The sequence below is a fragment of the Rhinatrema bivittatum genome, chromosome 2, assembly GCF_901001135.1.
Source record: "Rhinatrema bivittatum chromosome 2, aRhiBiv1.1, whole genome shotgun sequence".
NCBI classification, from domain to species: Eukaryota; Metazoa; Chordata; class Amphibia; order Gymnophiona; family Rhinatrematidae; genus Rhinatrema; species Rhinatrema bivittatum.
Window position 1 is genome coordinate 330,700,888 of NC_042616.1, and position 14,903 is coordinate 330,715,790.

Consider the following 14,903-nt stretch of genomic DNA (forward strand, 5'->3'; position numbering starts at 1 on the left):
CAGAGGGTGGCTACTAAAATGGTCAGTGGTTTTTGCTTTTAAAGTATAGGGACAGACTTAAAGATCTAAACATGTTTACCCTGGAGGATAGGGGAGATATGAAAGGAACATTTAAATACCTCATCAGTGTCAATGCACAGAAAGTGGGTCTCTTTCAACAGAAAGACTTTGGAATGGGTGTGAAAAGGGGTAGACTAAGGAGTAATCTAAGGAAAATATTTCTTTGATAGATGCATGGAATAGCCTCCCAGTGGAGGTGGTGGCGACAAAGTCAGCATCTGAATTCAAGAAAGCATAGAAATGGATTGTGGATGGGCAGAATAGATAGGCCACATGGTCTTTTACTCCTGTCATATTTCTATGTTTCATAGCTGTGGTTGTATCCTGATGCACTGATGTATCTGAGCAGAGATTTCCAAGTGCAGGGAGGATGCATTTAGTGCACCTTCTGAAATGCCAAGATGCAGCAAGGCTAATGCATCTCTACAAGGTTCCAGAACAAACCCATGCATCAATTCCTTCCACATTCTTTATGAAACTGTTAAACTTTAATTTATCATTAACATGTCTTGTTTTTTTTTTTTTTTCTGATGGGCAGTCTTATCTTACTCCTTAAACCTCCAATCCAATCAGAACCCACTCCAACTGATGCTCTGGTGCAGTGGCCAGCCACCCTTACAGCAGGAGGGGAGTTAATCCATTTTTTAAAAAAATCTCTCTATTCTTTCCCCTCCAGCTCAGCCATTGCAGTTACAGTCCTCTGACCAAGAAGCAAACCTCAGTTCTCCCTGGAAACCTGTATACCTGCAGTTTTAAATCAGCCAACAGGTGTCACACTGACTGAGGCTCCCTCTCTCCAGGGGACTCTGGATGCTGCCTACATAGCATCCCCAGCTTCTGCTGGCCCCCAGGAGCAGGGGTTAGGTTTGGGAATCAAAGCTTGGTTTAGTGCATGGCAGTGCACAGTGGTTCAGGAGGTCTCCCCAGAGCCTGTATCTTCTTAAATACCTTGAAATATCAGAATATGCCAGAATTTTTATTTAGCAGAAGAAAAAAAATCTCCATTTTGTTTTTTTTAATAAGAATTATAGTACAGAATGAGCCAGATATGTTAAGCATTTTTCCATAGACAAAAACGGGGAAAATCCTTTGGTACATCTGAACTTATGTCCTTGGCTCAGAAAGACACCCGCTTTGCTATGAGCTGCATTATCCACCATAATTCTAAGATGCAGAACTGTAAACACAACACAACCAAGGCAAAGCCTCATCTGGGACCTGTGACAGTCAATATAATCCCATTTCCTCTCCTGGTGGCAGGAACTGTGTGCCTTCATCAGCGTGATATTCAGCTTCATTGCAGCTGCAGTGGGAATTATCTTATACTCCGTGGAGTTCTCAATGATTGGCCTATCCCAGAACCCATTCCCTCATACCAGCACTGTAAGTTACTTTCAGAATTTTTGTCAGCACTTTTTATAAATCTACCCTATGTAAGCTTAAAAGGAAATACTTTGTGAATGTGGCCCACCAGACTTGTCTCACTGAGAGAATGAAGTCTGAGTACGACTGGACTAAGCCACACAGCTACTAATAAAGGTCTCGACTCAGAATATTACAGAAGAAAAACAAAACATTGTATCCAGGAGAAAAATCTCCACAGGCCAGAGCCAAATAATCTGTGTTGACAGCTTAGCTATCATTACTGAAACATGATCAGAAATCAGTAGTACGGGGCCTGAATATCTCATAATATCTAACCATTCACATGGTTCTGGTATTTTATAGAATAGAGTCAGATGTTCTGCAGCTTTACAGGCAGGCCTGCTTTTGTTTTGTTTACATTTTTTTTTTTTTTTTTTAACACTTTATTTATAATTTTCAAATACAATTTTTTTTATATATTGTATTAGGAAATACATAGTATGGATATCAAGAATATTTTTTTTAAACATTGTTCTTTTAAACAAACCTAAAGAGATTCCAACCTATTTAGTGTCATTACAAAAGGGGAGATGCTTGGTCTCCATATATAAGAAACGGGAGAAAGCAGGAAATTACAAATTAAATCCATGACATACGTGGTAATAGACTATCTCTATTTTAACTTTTTACCCTGTTTGGTCTATAGGGGAAGATGCTGCAGGTTGTTGTCTCATCTTTTGTTCAAGAAATGATTTTAACTGTTCAGGGATGAAAAAAATATATGACTCTTCCTCTTTACTAATATAACATTTACAGGGAAACCGCAATTTATATGAAAAACCCAGTGACAACACATCTTGGCGAAAAGACAAAAAGGTCTTTCGCCTTTGTTGTGTTGCAACTGCTAAGTCCGGAAAAATTTTTACCGGTTTCTCCATAAATGAGATAGGAAACTTATTAAAGTACTTTTTCATGGTCTTATTCAGATCATTTATAGTGAAAAAAGTGACCAGAAGAGTACCCCAGTCAATCACTTTTACACTAGAGTCTTCAAGAAATCTCGTAAGATCTCCCTGAAACATCTCTTGGGAAATATTCCTATTCCTAGTGGACTTTGGAAGGAAATAACAATTATTCACAACTGGTACTTCCCCAGGAGCAATACCAAGCGCTTCTTGGAAAAAATTAGTCAGAGTGATTAGGGAAGATTCCCCTGTCACTCTGGGAAAATTTATAATACGCAAATTAAAACGTTTGGTAGTGTTCTCTAGGGTCTCCAGTCTAACTGCAATTTGTTCTCTGTCCTTTGCCACGGCAATATTAAACTCCTGATTTTTCACAGCGTTATTTTCCAATTGAGCAATTCTTTCATCAGATCTTCTTTGATATTCTTGAGTTTGAACCAAATCCTGGGTATATCTAGAATTATACATGTCCATTTTCCCTTCTAAAACTTTAATATTTTTAACATGGTTTTCCATCCTGTGTTTGTTTCAGGGAGCACAGTATGCAAAGGAGATCAGAGTGGATCGTGCAATTCTGGGGTTGATAGCTTTTGACCTTGGAGTTTGTTTTTGGATTTTCAACATACTGCTAAGTGCCAGGAAGAAGAGTAATTCAGTTTCCCAACTCCTCTCGTTGCACACCTAAGAAGCATGTGTGGCCGTGAAACACCTTCAGTCTGCCAAGGGTCTCTGTCTTGCAGGCAGCCTCCATTTTTTTTTAAATTTGTATATGAATTTAAACCATGGATTGCTAAATTTGATGTGGTTCTTCCCTGTCTTCAGTGGTATTGGATAACTCTCTCCCAGTTTTGCCTAGCAGGGGGAAAATAGATTTTGGTTTGGTTTAAAAAAAAAAAAGAAGCAAAAACAAGAAATGAAGGGTGATATTCTATAAGCAAATTGCCCAGATTTGAGCGCATGATACAGTGAAAGAGCGGGTCTTATAAAGAGAAGGTTGAAGAACCTTGAACTATGAGGGCACAGAGGATAAGTTAAATCCATGGCACCTCCCACTGGGAAGTACCAAATACTTTTACCACTCCTACCCTACCCTGACCTCACCTCAGGACTAGTGAGATTCTGAGGCCTCTTGGTAAGGGACACTTCTCAGACCCCCTTATATATGTATTAAATGTAATCATTAAATATTTCTATTTTCCTTTTTAGCAATAGTTGTGCATTTCAATAATATATAATGTTGAAATGATCCAAAAAAGCTAATAAAACCATTAGTCATTTCATGTTTTGTTTGGAGGTAGGGGAAGTGGTTTGGCCTAGTGGTTCCTTTTTCTTCTAGATCTCAAATCAGTGGTGGGATTCTGGCACGATGAGCCTTCATTCACAAATAACCTGGGATTTTCCTCCTGCTTTAATAGACTCACTCTTTCACTGTATCATGGGCTTTAAATCTGGCCACCTGCTGTCACCCTTAACAATTAGCACAACTCCAGTTGCCAGGGGCTGTGACTGCAGTCTCCAATGCATCCTTGGCCTGAGCTGACTTGGGGTGTGTGTGGAAGACCTCACTTGGCGATTGTGCTAGGGACCTTCCACTTGCCAGTGAAGAGCACTACTGAGCCACTAAACTGGCCCCCAACTTGTGTTTTTAAGTCCTGTGTGATTTTGTATCCAATTTTGAATGGGTTGCTGGCTATATACATACCGCACAAACTCCCTCCAGCTGGTACTTATATTTTATATAGAGTATTCTCTGCCAACCTACTCAAAATATGCACTTAAATTAAATTAAATTTAATAGGAGAGCAGGGGATGGTTTCATATGTTAATGGACTACCTCCTCGGTGCCATTGTTGTTCTAATCATAAACACACCCTCCAGCCTCTGTTTTTATTCGAAAATGTATTTTTCATAAAAATCTCATGCGATGGGCTGCAGAGAAACCCCTCTTTTTGTTTTATAAACTTCAATTTAATATCAATTTATTTTCTTAGTGTGAAACACACTTAAACTGTTCATTCAGCCGTCGGAAATATAACTGTTGTACTTAGCTTTGAAATGTCTCGAATAATCCCGACTTGCGCAAGTTTCGACAAATGCTGTCTTCCTCAGGGTCTATTCATCCTCATTTCATCCTTTTTCAAAAAGTTATTTCTTCAGTTCTCCGGTGCTCAAACAAGCCTCCATATTTGCACTAATCCTGACGGCCGGAGAAATGAAGAAATAACTTTTTGAAAAAGGATGAAATGAGGATGAATAGACCCTGAGGAAGACAGCATTTGTCAAAACTTGCGCAAGTCGGGATTATTCAAGACATTTCAAAGCTAAGTACAAGTTATATTTCCGAGGGCTGAATGAACAGTTTAAGTGTGTTTCACACGAAGAAAATAAATTGATATTAAATTGAAGTTTATAAAACAAAAAGAGGGGTTTCTCTGCAGCCCATCGCATGAGATTTTTATGAAAAATACATTTTCGAATAAAAACAGAGGCTGGAGGGTGTGTTTATGATTAGAACAACAATGGCACCGAGGAGGTAGTCCATTAACATATGAAACCATCCCCTGCTCTCCTATTAAATTTAAGTGCATATTTTGAGTAGGTTGGCAGAGAATACCCTATATAAAATATAAGTACCAGGTGGAGGGGTTTGTGCGGAATATTATACATACACTTGGGGAGGATCTCGTTTTGAAACAGGGCTATATACATATAGCATCTCAACCAAGATGCTGTATGTTTATAGCACACTACAAAATCTGAAAGGAGTTCCAGTTTCTGCCTTTTCTGTACAGAATCTTTTTTTTGATAGTTAAATCTTTTATTGATGCAAAATGAAAACATAATATTCACTGTACAGTACAGTACAGCACAGATGCATCTAACCATAACATCAAACTAGTTTAAATTTTAATTCCCCCCCCCACAGCCTCTCTCCATAGGTGCTTTATATTATATATAGTAGCAACACAATAGGATACAGGGTTTTTGATTGAAAACTTGACAAACTATTCCAATTAAGAACATTGGTCTTGGGTGAGGGAATTCCTAACGAGGCTTAAGAATGTGGGTCTGAAAACCAATAGGGAGAAATATGTGTTTGGTGCCAAAAAAGTGAAATATCTGTCGCATTTGGTCTCAACTCAGGGTTCCAAATCTAACCCAGAGAATAAAGAAACTATTTTTGAGTGCCAGACTCCCAACAAATGTGACCAAATTGGGGGCATCCCTGGCTGTACTTTCTTTTTATGATCATTTTATTTATTTTTTTCTCTGCTTTGGTGAAGCTGCATACTCAGCTGTTGCAGACACAGAGTATTTGAGTGTGATCTCTTTTCTGGCAAGTTTTGAGACAGGAAAAAAACTGGTGTATTTCTCCTCCTTTTGGCCCTTAATGCAATAAAGTGTGCCCAGCCTAACGCATAGGTTTACATGCGGTTGGATACCTGTTTTGGACACTCTAGACTAGCACCTGATTCTATAAGGAGATTAACGCGTCCAGAACATGCACCCAAACAAATGTGTAGCTGATAGTACCCATCACGTGTAAATTCCATGTAGTTGAGACTACTGGCTATTAGCTATTACCCTCCGATGCAAAAAGAATCACTGGGTGCGCAATGCACACTTTTTAACACAGCAAATTTAACTCCAGCCCCAGAGGTGGCATAAAGTCAATCCATGAGTCAAGGACTCATGAGAAATTAAAATATACGGTTCTCTGTGATTCTTCCTATTCCTGCTGGTAGGAATGCATAACCCCACTGATCTGGGTATGTTCAGGAATTCTGGTTATGAAATCCAGTGTTAATTCCCAATGTAGGCAGCATAATAATTTGGATTATGCCTCATTGTATGCATTAGCATTACTGTCTTGGAATCATCAGTAGCACATTCATGCAAGTAGTGTGTATTAATGCCAGTTAATACATGGGTGTTAGTTAACGCCTGCTTTAACATTGGCATCCATTATTAAAAAGACCCCGTTGCACACCTAAGAAGCATGTGTGGCCATGAAACACCTTCAGTCTGCCAAGGGTCTCTGACTTGCAGGCAGCCTCCCTTTTTTTTAAATTTGTATATGAATTTAAACCATGGATTGCTAAATTTAATGTGGTTCTTCTCGGTCATTATTATATACAAATGAAGCTCGAGTATCATCTGGCCTGGAAATGGGACAAGATGGCAAAAGAAGGGGTCAGTATTGTCTCAAAAGCCTATGTACAATGGGTTGTGTAGGGCATGCAGTGGCCCAGTGGTCCTGAAGACCCCGGCTGGGGTGTGTACGGCGCTTGGTGGGATAACTCCTTCTGCCGGGGCCGAGGATGCTCCATGTTCTTCGGCAGTCCTCCTCCGTGGTCCAGAGTCCGCTGATGTCCTTGCCTTGCTCTTCCTCACTGCCCTTCAGTGAGTGTCCTTCATTCTCCTATCCTTTGCCACGGCAGCACACGCCTCCTAAATACAAACAAACAAAAAACAAACTTTGAAATGTTTGTATGCTAATGCCAGAAGTCTAAGAAGTAAGATAGGAGAATTAGAATGTATAGCAGTGAATGATGACATAGACTTAATTGGCATCTCAGAGACATGGTGGAAGGAGGACAACCAATGGGACAGTGCTATACCGGGGTACAAATTATATCGCAATGACAGAGAGGAGCACTCGGGAGGCGGTGTGGCGCTTTATGTCCAAGATGGCATAGAGTCCAACAGGATAAACATCCTGCATGAGACTAAATGCACAATTGAATCTTTATGGGTAGAAATCCCTTGTGTGTCGGGGAAGACTATAGTGATAGGAGTATACCACCGTCCACCTGGTAAAGATGGTGAGCCGGACAGTAAAATGGTAAGAGAAAATAGGGAAGCTAATCAAATTGGTAGTACGGTAATAATGGGAGACTTCAATTACCCCAATACTGACTGGGTAAATGTATCATCGGGACAAGCTAGAGAGATAACGTTCCTGGATGGAATAAATGATAGCTTTATGGAGCAATTGGTTCAGGAACCGACGAGAGAGGGAACAATTTTAGATCTAATTCTCAGTGGAGCACAGGATTTGGTGAGAGAGGTAATGGTGGTGGGACCGCTTTGCAATAGTGATCATAATATGATCATTTGAATTAATGACTGGAAGAGGAACAGTAGGCAAATCCACAGCTCTCGTGCTAAACTTTCAAAACGGAAACTTTGATAAAATGAGAAAAACTGTTAGAAAAAAACTGAAAGGAGCAGCTACAAAAGTAAAAAGTGTGCAAGAGGCATGGTCATTGTTAAAAAATAGCATTCTAGAAGCACAGTCCAGATGTAATCCACACATTAAGAAAGGTGTAAAGAAGGCAAAACGATTACCGGCATGGTTAAAAGGGGAGGTGAAAGAAGCTATTTTAGCCAAAAGATCTTCATTCAAAAATTGGAAGAAGGATCCAAAAGAAGAAAATAGGATAATGCATAAATGTTGGCAAGTTAAATGTAAGCCATTGCTAAGACAGGCTAAGAGAGAATTTGAAAAGAAGTTGGCCATAGAGGCAAAAACTCACAGTAAAACCTTTTTTAAATATATCCGAAGCAGAAAGCCTGTGAGGGAGTCACATAAATCATACAAGAAATACCAATGCAAAGAAATGAGAGTTAAACATTTTTCTAAAACGAGGCAGAACATTCTAGGTTCTGATCTCAGGTAAATTATTCCATAAAATAGGACCTGCAGAAAAATGCCCTCGAAGCAGTAAAAACCAGCACTTAAGTCAGCGTGCTGTCAATCTGCTAAGATTGTAGTTCATGCAAGAATCAATAAAAACTGGAAAAAATGATTATAATAATTGTTTCTTTTCATGAACAACTGAATTCTATGATTTGATTAAAAAATGCCTATTTTTTTTTCCTGTTAGCCACTATAGGTTGAAGCGGCAGGACGCGAATAACTCTTTGGCCTTATTTTTTCTTCAAGGGAGGGAAAACACCAGAACGGCTCTCTCGCTCTGGATGGAAAGCCAAGCAGAACCCGACTGCGCTAATCAGGCGGACGTGTAGGGGGCGCTGTGCTTCGAGGCGAAGAGCGCGCCTCGGCTTCGGACTCCGTGCAGAGCGGAAGGCGCCCCGGCTCGGCGGCGGGGGCGCGTGCAGTGCGCATTGTTTCCCTTCCCACTGTTGCTTTGTGTGGGTGTTGCAGGTTCTCGGGGGCGGGGTGGCAAGGCCTCAGCCGGTGATGTCTCGCCGCCACCGCGACACAGAAGAGGAGGCAGCGGAGGCGGCGGCGGCCTGTGGCTCGGATAGCAAAAGGAGCCACCAGCGGCAGGAGAAGGGAAAGAGGCGGAATAAGGAGGAAACGGAGCAAATTCAGCAGTTGAAGCACATCGAGTCCTTGTAAGGGGCAGCGCAGGGCCCGTCCTTTCTCTGCGGGGTGGGGGATGGCGGCGTGGGGTGGGCAGGGCAGTCTTGTGGAGAGATGCGCGCGCAGAGGAACAGCACCGCAGAATCGGCTACAGGCGAGCCGGTTTGATTTAGTTGTTTTAATCTCATGTTGCACTCACCCGACGGAGCGAGTATAATTCTCCAAACCAAGGCACAAACGGGTGTAGGTTATTCCGTTCCAGCAGTGTTGCCGACCAGCTGTTTTGCTGACCTTTCCTTCTGCGTACATTTGTGGGAAAGGGATTCTGCCAGGCCTTGATTGCTTCTGGGCTCTGATCTATTTCTCACGGGCGAATGACACTGCAATCGCAGCAAGGAACGGGACGCATAGTATGAATGAAATACTATCGACTGCTTGGAAGTTCTGGTTGTGTAAGATCTAATACAACAAGTTTGTTTATTTTTCTTTAATCCAAACATTATACGGGACTGTTCTCTGCTTCTGCTGCTCAGTATTACACCTTTCTTAAACAGGAATCGTGAGGTTTTTGTACACACCTTTATTTTTGGTTTGTTTTTCAGCTATGAAAAACCTCCTCCTGGACTGATCAAGGTTAGTACACCTTGTTTGTGCTACTCTTCAGTAATTGGCACTTTTTCCTGCATTGTGGGCAGTGCTCTGGAGGGAGCTACAGGATTTGCTATCCACCTCAAACAACATCCCATAATAAACTCAGTCTCAACTTGTCAAAAACAGAAATTATGATTCTTGGACACCCAAATTTGAAGAAATACCTAAAAGCGTTTTCTTTCGACAACTTATATTAGATATCAAAAAAATATTCGGAATCTTGGACCCTAAGGGACCGATGCAATACAGTGTGCTCAGCTGAGTGCACTGTATAACCCACAGTCGGACACAGGTTGAATAGGTGCTAATCAATCCCCTAATGTAATAAGGGGATTAGCGCCTATTTAACGCACGTCCAACGTGGCGTGAACCTTATAGGGCTCATCACATGCAAATGTATGTGAATGAGGGAATAAGGTATTCAGTGTGATACAAAAAAAAAAGTGCTTTTCTGTACTTCTACTTAATATCGTTGCGATAATAAGTAGGAGGAAAAACAAAGAAATGTCTAAAAAAAACCACCTAAAGGCCGGTGGAGCGCACTGTTAACCGGCATTTGGACGCGTGTTTTCGACGTGCTAGCTTTATCCCTTATTCAGTAAGGGGTAACAGCGCGTCAAAAACGTGCGTCCAACCCCCCCCCCCCCGAGACAAATAGCACCTGCAACATGCAAATGCACATTGATGGCCCTATTAGTCATTCCCGCACGATATAGTAAATAAAATGTGCAGCCAAGCCGCACATTTTACTTTAAGAAATTAACGCCTACCCAAAGGTAGGCGTTAATTTCTGCCGGTGCACCCTCCGACTTAATATCATGGCGATATTAAGTCGGAGGTCCCAAAAGTTAAAAAAATTTTAAATGGGCCCGCGGCTCGCGGGTTGAAAACTGGACGCTCAATTTTGCCGGCGTCCGGTTTCCGAACCCATGGCTGTCAGTGGGTTTGAGAACCGACGCCGGCAAAATTGAGCGTCAGCTGTCAAACTCGCTGACAGCCACCGCTTCTGTCAAAAAGGCACTAGGGACGTGCTAGTATCCCTAGTGCCTCTTTTTACCGCGGGCCCTAATTTAAATAAATTAACATACTGAATTGTGCACACAGGAGAACGGGCGCTCGCCCGCTCTCCTGCGATTTTTACTGTATCGGCCCGCTAACTGGCAGACGGCTGAGTTAGGAAAACCGATTGGTCTTGCATTAGCAAGGAGGCGCTAGGGGTGCCCTTAGCGCCTTCTTGCTAATGAGACCCCCTAATTTAAATATTGCATGGTGCCCCAAGAAAGCGTGCGCTGACTGTTCAGCGCACGCTTTCTATGCATGTTTATTGCATCAGCCCCTAAGTTAGACATGTAATCTCACATTAAATCAGTGGTAAAATCATCATTTTATAAACTTTGTTTATTGAAACAAATTAAACCATTATTTGATGCATCCGACTTCTGTACAGTTCTCAGTCACTTAATACTAATCGGTATTGACTATTGTAATTCACTTTATGGACTCCCTCTATCAACTATACGACCTTTACAATTAATACAAAATGCAGCATCTTGATTACTATCAATATGAAATTATATGACCATATTTCTCCAATTTTATTTAACCTACACTGGTTACCGGTCAAATGGTGCATAAAATACAAAATTTTAACTATTTTGCACAACCTCATTTTTACAATAATAATAATGCCTGGTTATCTGTATACCCGGGCTAGAAATTTAAGATTGAAGAATCAGCTTCTTTTGCAAATCCCTTCCCCTAGAGCAACAAGATTGGTTACAACTCCTGAGCGTGCATTCTGTGTCGCAGGTCCGATCCTTTGGAACTCAGTACCTCTAACACTGAGAACCTTAAGTGATCCAGAGGAATTTAAGAAAACTTTAAAATATTACTTATTTAATCAAGCTTTTGCAGACCTATGTGACCCAGAATAGACACAAATCCTCGCTTTTGTTAATTTTTTTTTTATGATACTTTATTTTATTTACATTGTGCTTTTACCTATTAACTTTTATGTACTTTTATTGACCTATCTTACTTAATTGTAGTGTTCTTGATAACTAAATATGAATGTTTTGTTGTAACCCGCCCCGAACTTTGGTGGGCGCGGGATATAAATTCCTTTTAAATAAATAAAATAGCCAACATGTGGAACAGGTATCCTGCGCTATAATACATGTATGTGTAAAAAAAAAAATATATATATATTCATATACAATTGGAGATAACACCGGTAAAAGCCTTGGTTGGACCTGGCTAAAAGTGCTTCAGTGGTGAAAATACTATATACAAAGTAAACTTTTTTTTTTTTATGTGAAGGGAAGTTCTAGAACAAGGATAACCAAATTTATACACACCAAGATCCTCATAACCAAAATGCACAGGGATCACAATCCCCACCCCTCCTAAGAAGGGTCAACTCTCCACCTCCTCCTCCTTTTTGTCCTCACCAGTCTTAGGGGCTGATGCAATAAATATGCACAGAAAATGGGTGCTCAGCCACCTATCTTGGGCTCATGATCCAATATTAAAATGAGAGGTTGTACCAAAAAAGAAGCGCTAGGGTGCACAGGAGAGGTGGCTGCCAAGCGGGCTGTGAAGTCAGTTGGGAAAACAGACGCTCAAACTACGAGCATCCGTTTTCTCTTGAAACCAGCATAGACCACATAAGATACAAGGCCTGTGTATTGGACGTCCAAAATTTTTGTTTTCACAGAATTAAAAAAAAAAATACTGCTTTTATTTTGTTCCACCTACATAGTATCGCTACAATACTATTAGGAATCACTGAAAGCAGGATTTTTCTAATTTTTTAATGCACCCTTGAGTGTGGCATACCTTTTACGCCAGCTCTATTCGACCATAAATTTGCTGCTTTGCAAGCGCTCATTGGCCGCATGGAAAATGTATTGAATCGCAGGGATTAACTAATAGCCTCATCTACATGAATTTCAATGTGATGAGCGCTATTAGCTATATGGCAATTTGGACGCTTGTTTTGGATGCGCTAATTCCCGTATTGAATCGGGGGTAATGGATGTGTGTCAAGCCATGCGCAGTGGCTAGCACACAGTATTGCATCAGCCCCTAAGTCTCGCTCTCTCTTCCCACCCTCTGCTCAGTAGCATCCCTCCCTCTCTATCCTTATCCTCTCTGCCCAACAGCCCCTCACTTCCCTGCCCAGTTGAATCCCTGTTCCTCACTCACCCAGCAACATCCTCATTTTTCATTCCTGTTTTATTTTTGGTGGGTAACGATAAGGGAATTATTTTGACAATGAAGGCTAGTTCTTCAGTTCTGAGCATGTTTGCCGGTTAACACACAAACACCTGTGAGTGGCTAACTGGAGAAGATTCTTGCACACTGATGCCATTTTATTGTAGCGTGGTTTGGAGAACATTGCATCCTTAAAAGGTGCAGTGTGAGTCATTTTTCTGCTCTATATACAGTGTTCCGTGTTCATCTATAGGAAACTACTTGTGATTTCATTTCTTAGTGATTTTTTTTTTTTTTTAAGGAAAATGAGACAAAACCTGAAGATTGTATACCAGATGTACCAGGCAATGAACATGCCAGGGATTTCTTGGCTCATGCACCAACTAAAGGGCTATGGATGCCATTGGGGAAAGAAGTCAAGGTGATGCAGTGTAAGTAGGCAAAGACATAGTCTCAGCCTGCTGTGACCAGTGCTTGTTGTATTATTTTTCTGCCCTTTTCACTTATTATTGAATGTATTGTACTGTGCATTCACTACAAAGAAAACTTGGAAGAATTTTTAGCTGTAACATAAATATGGAGAAATCAGTAAATGTGGCGGTAGGGATGCCCCAGCAAGCATAGCTGGGAAGCCACCTATGCTCTGTGACATCACACCATGCTTCTGTGACATACAAAATGGTGTAATTTTATGTCTCCTATGTTGGCTTTGCATTTGCTCTCCTTTCATTTTCACCTCTGTTTCCTTTACAGCACTTTGTGTCCCTCTGACTTGCTAACTCCTCCACTTTTCTAAACTATTTGGATTTGCAAATTTCTTATTCCATCATGTTTAGCTTCTTTTTGGCCAGAAAAGTATTTATGCAGTGTGCTTTCTTATCATCCTGCTACACCAGTCCAGACAAGTGGGTGGTTCCTCTCCTCCCGCCCCCCCCCCCCTTTCCACCAGCAGTGGAGGCAGAGAGAAGAACTGTCTCTGTGATGCCATTTATTGCAGCCTAGAAAAGACCAGTATTTGCCTCCAGCAGGTGGTAGGATGTACTGCTTTCTCTGTCAGTATTTGGTTAGGTAGAAAGTTGGATTTCCCAGTGTTAAAGGGCCAAGCACTTGGTTCTCCAGGTTAGTGAGTCCTGCTGTGTGGGTTCCCAGTCCCAGAGGAGCCTTGGTAGAGCCAGCGGGTTTATTTGGGCAAATATGAAAGGGAAAAAAAGAGAAGTCTTAGCATCTGTGAGGAGAGGATCCCTTCTCTATTTCCTCCTGTCTAAGCTGCCTCATAAAGTTTTATATATTAAAAAAAAAAAAAAAAAAAGGTTGAAATGAAGGAGCTGCATGTGAAGTATTGACTCCTGAGGAGAGGAGTAAGTTGTTTGTGCTCTTGGAGAGAGGGGTGGGGCAAAGCCTTGTTGGCTGGCTCCAGTCTGACTGCTGTATGTGATTTTTGGCAGGCACATGAAAAAACCCTGCATGGCTGGCTGTTTGGGACCTACGGCTTATGTATCGTATATCAGAAGAGTGGGGAGGTTCCAAGGGAAATGTCTTAAGGCCTCTGAAATTGTCAAAGTTTCAGTTGGAGCCTGGTTCAGAGTCAGTTTTGTGCCATGGAGGTTACAGTTTTGATGGGATCAGCTGCCATTTTAAATTATTTGCACTTGGCTTCAGGGCTCCATCTTGCAGTTTTAGGTATCTTCCGCTGTTGGTTCCTGTCAGTTAAAGGCTTAGGGAAAATGTTCAAAGATGTCTCTTGCTCAGTGAGAAAATTTACTCTGGAACTTTTTAGGATCCTGCACTAGGCCTTCTGCACTATTCAGGGGCCTGGGAGGAATTGAAAGCTTTTGTGGCCTTGAGCTCTGGGTCTTGAGTCAAACTTTTAGCAGGGGATCTGGTACCCCATAAGAGAGCCAAGTTAACATCTGAGGTGATAATGGCTTTGGCCTTTCTGCCCAAGAAGCCCCAGCAAGAGAATCCAGAGGATTTGCAGGATGTGGCTAGCCTTGATTGGTTAGAAGAGGGAGAGCTAGCCTCATTGAGGGAAGATGATTCTATTATTCACTTCATTCACAGAGATGAGGTCTTATCCTTGATTGATCAGGTGGTGGTGTCTCTTAGAATTTTGAATAAGGTTATCCGGCTAACTCAGTTCCTCCAGTTATGCCCCCAGAATGCTCCTAACTTATCTGGCTAAATGCTTTTGAATATGGACCTTGTTAATGGAATGGAAGCCTTTGAGGATGGTCTCAAGACGAATAAGATTTTTAATAAGCAATATCTGCTTTTGCAGGATGCCAGGCAGCATTTATTTCAGATGCCATGGG

The 14,903-nt window shown here is 41.4% G+C and overlaps 1 protein-coding gene across 1 annotated transcript in view; it reads left to right on the forward strand.

The window, feature by feature from the left end:
- Positions 1-7,982: 7,982 nt before the first annotated feature.
- Positions 7,983-14,903, forward strand: part of RP9 (RP9 pre-mRNA splicing factor) — a 70,553-nt gene continuing 63,632 nt past the window's right edge. The window contains exons 1-3 of the mRNA XM_029589786.1: positions 7,983-8,756; positions 9,327-9,357; positions 12,893-13,022. Coding sequence (XP_029445646.1) covers positions 8,599-8,756; positions 9,327-9,357; positions 12,893-13,022 — 319 coding nt within the window. The 5' untranslated portion in view covers positions 7,983-8,598. The remainder of the gene's footprint in view (positions 8,757-9,326; positions 9,358-12,892; positions 13,023-14,903) is intronic.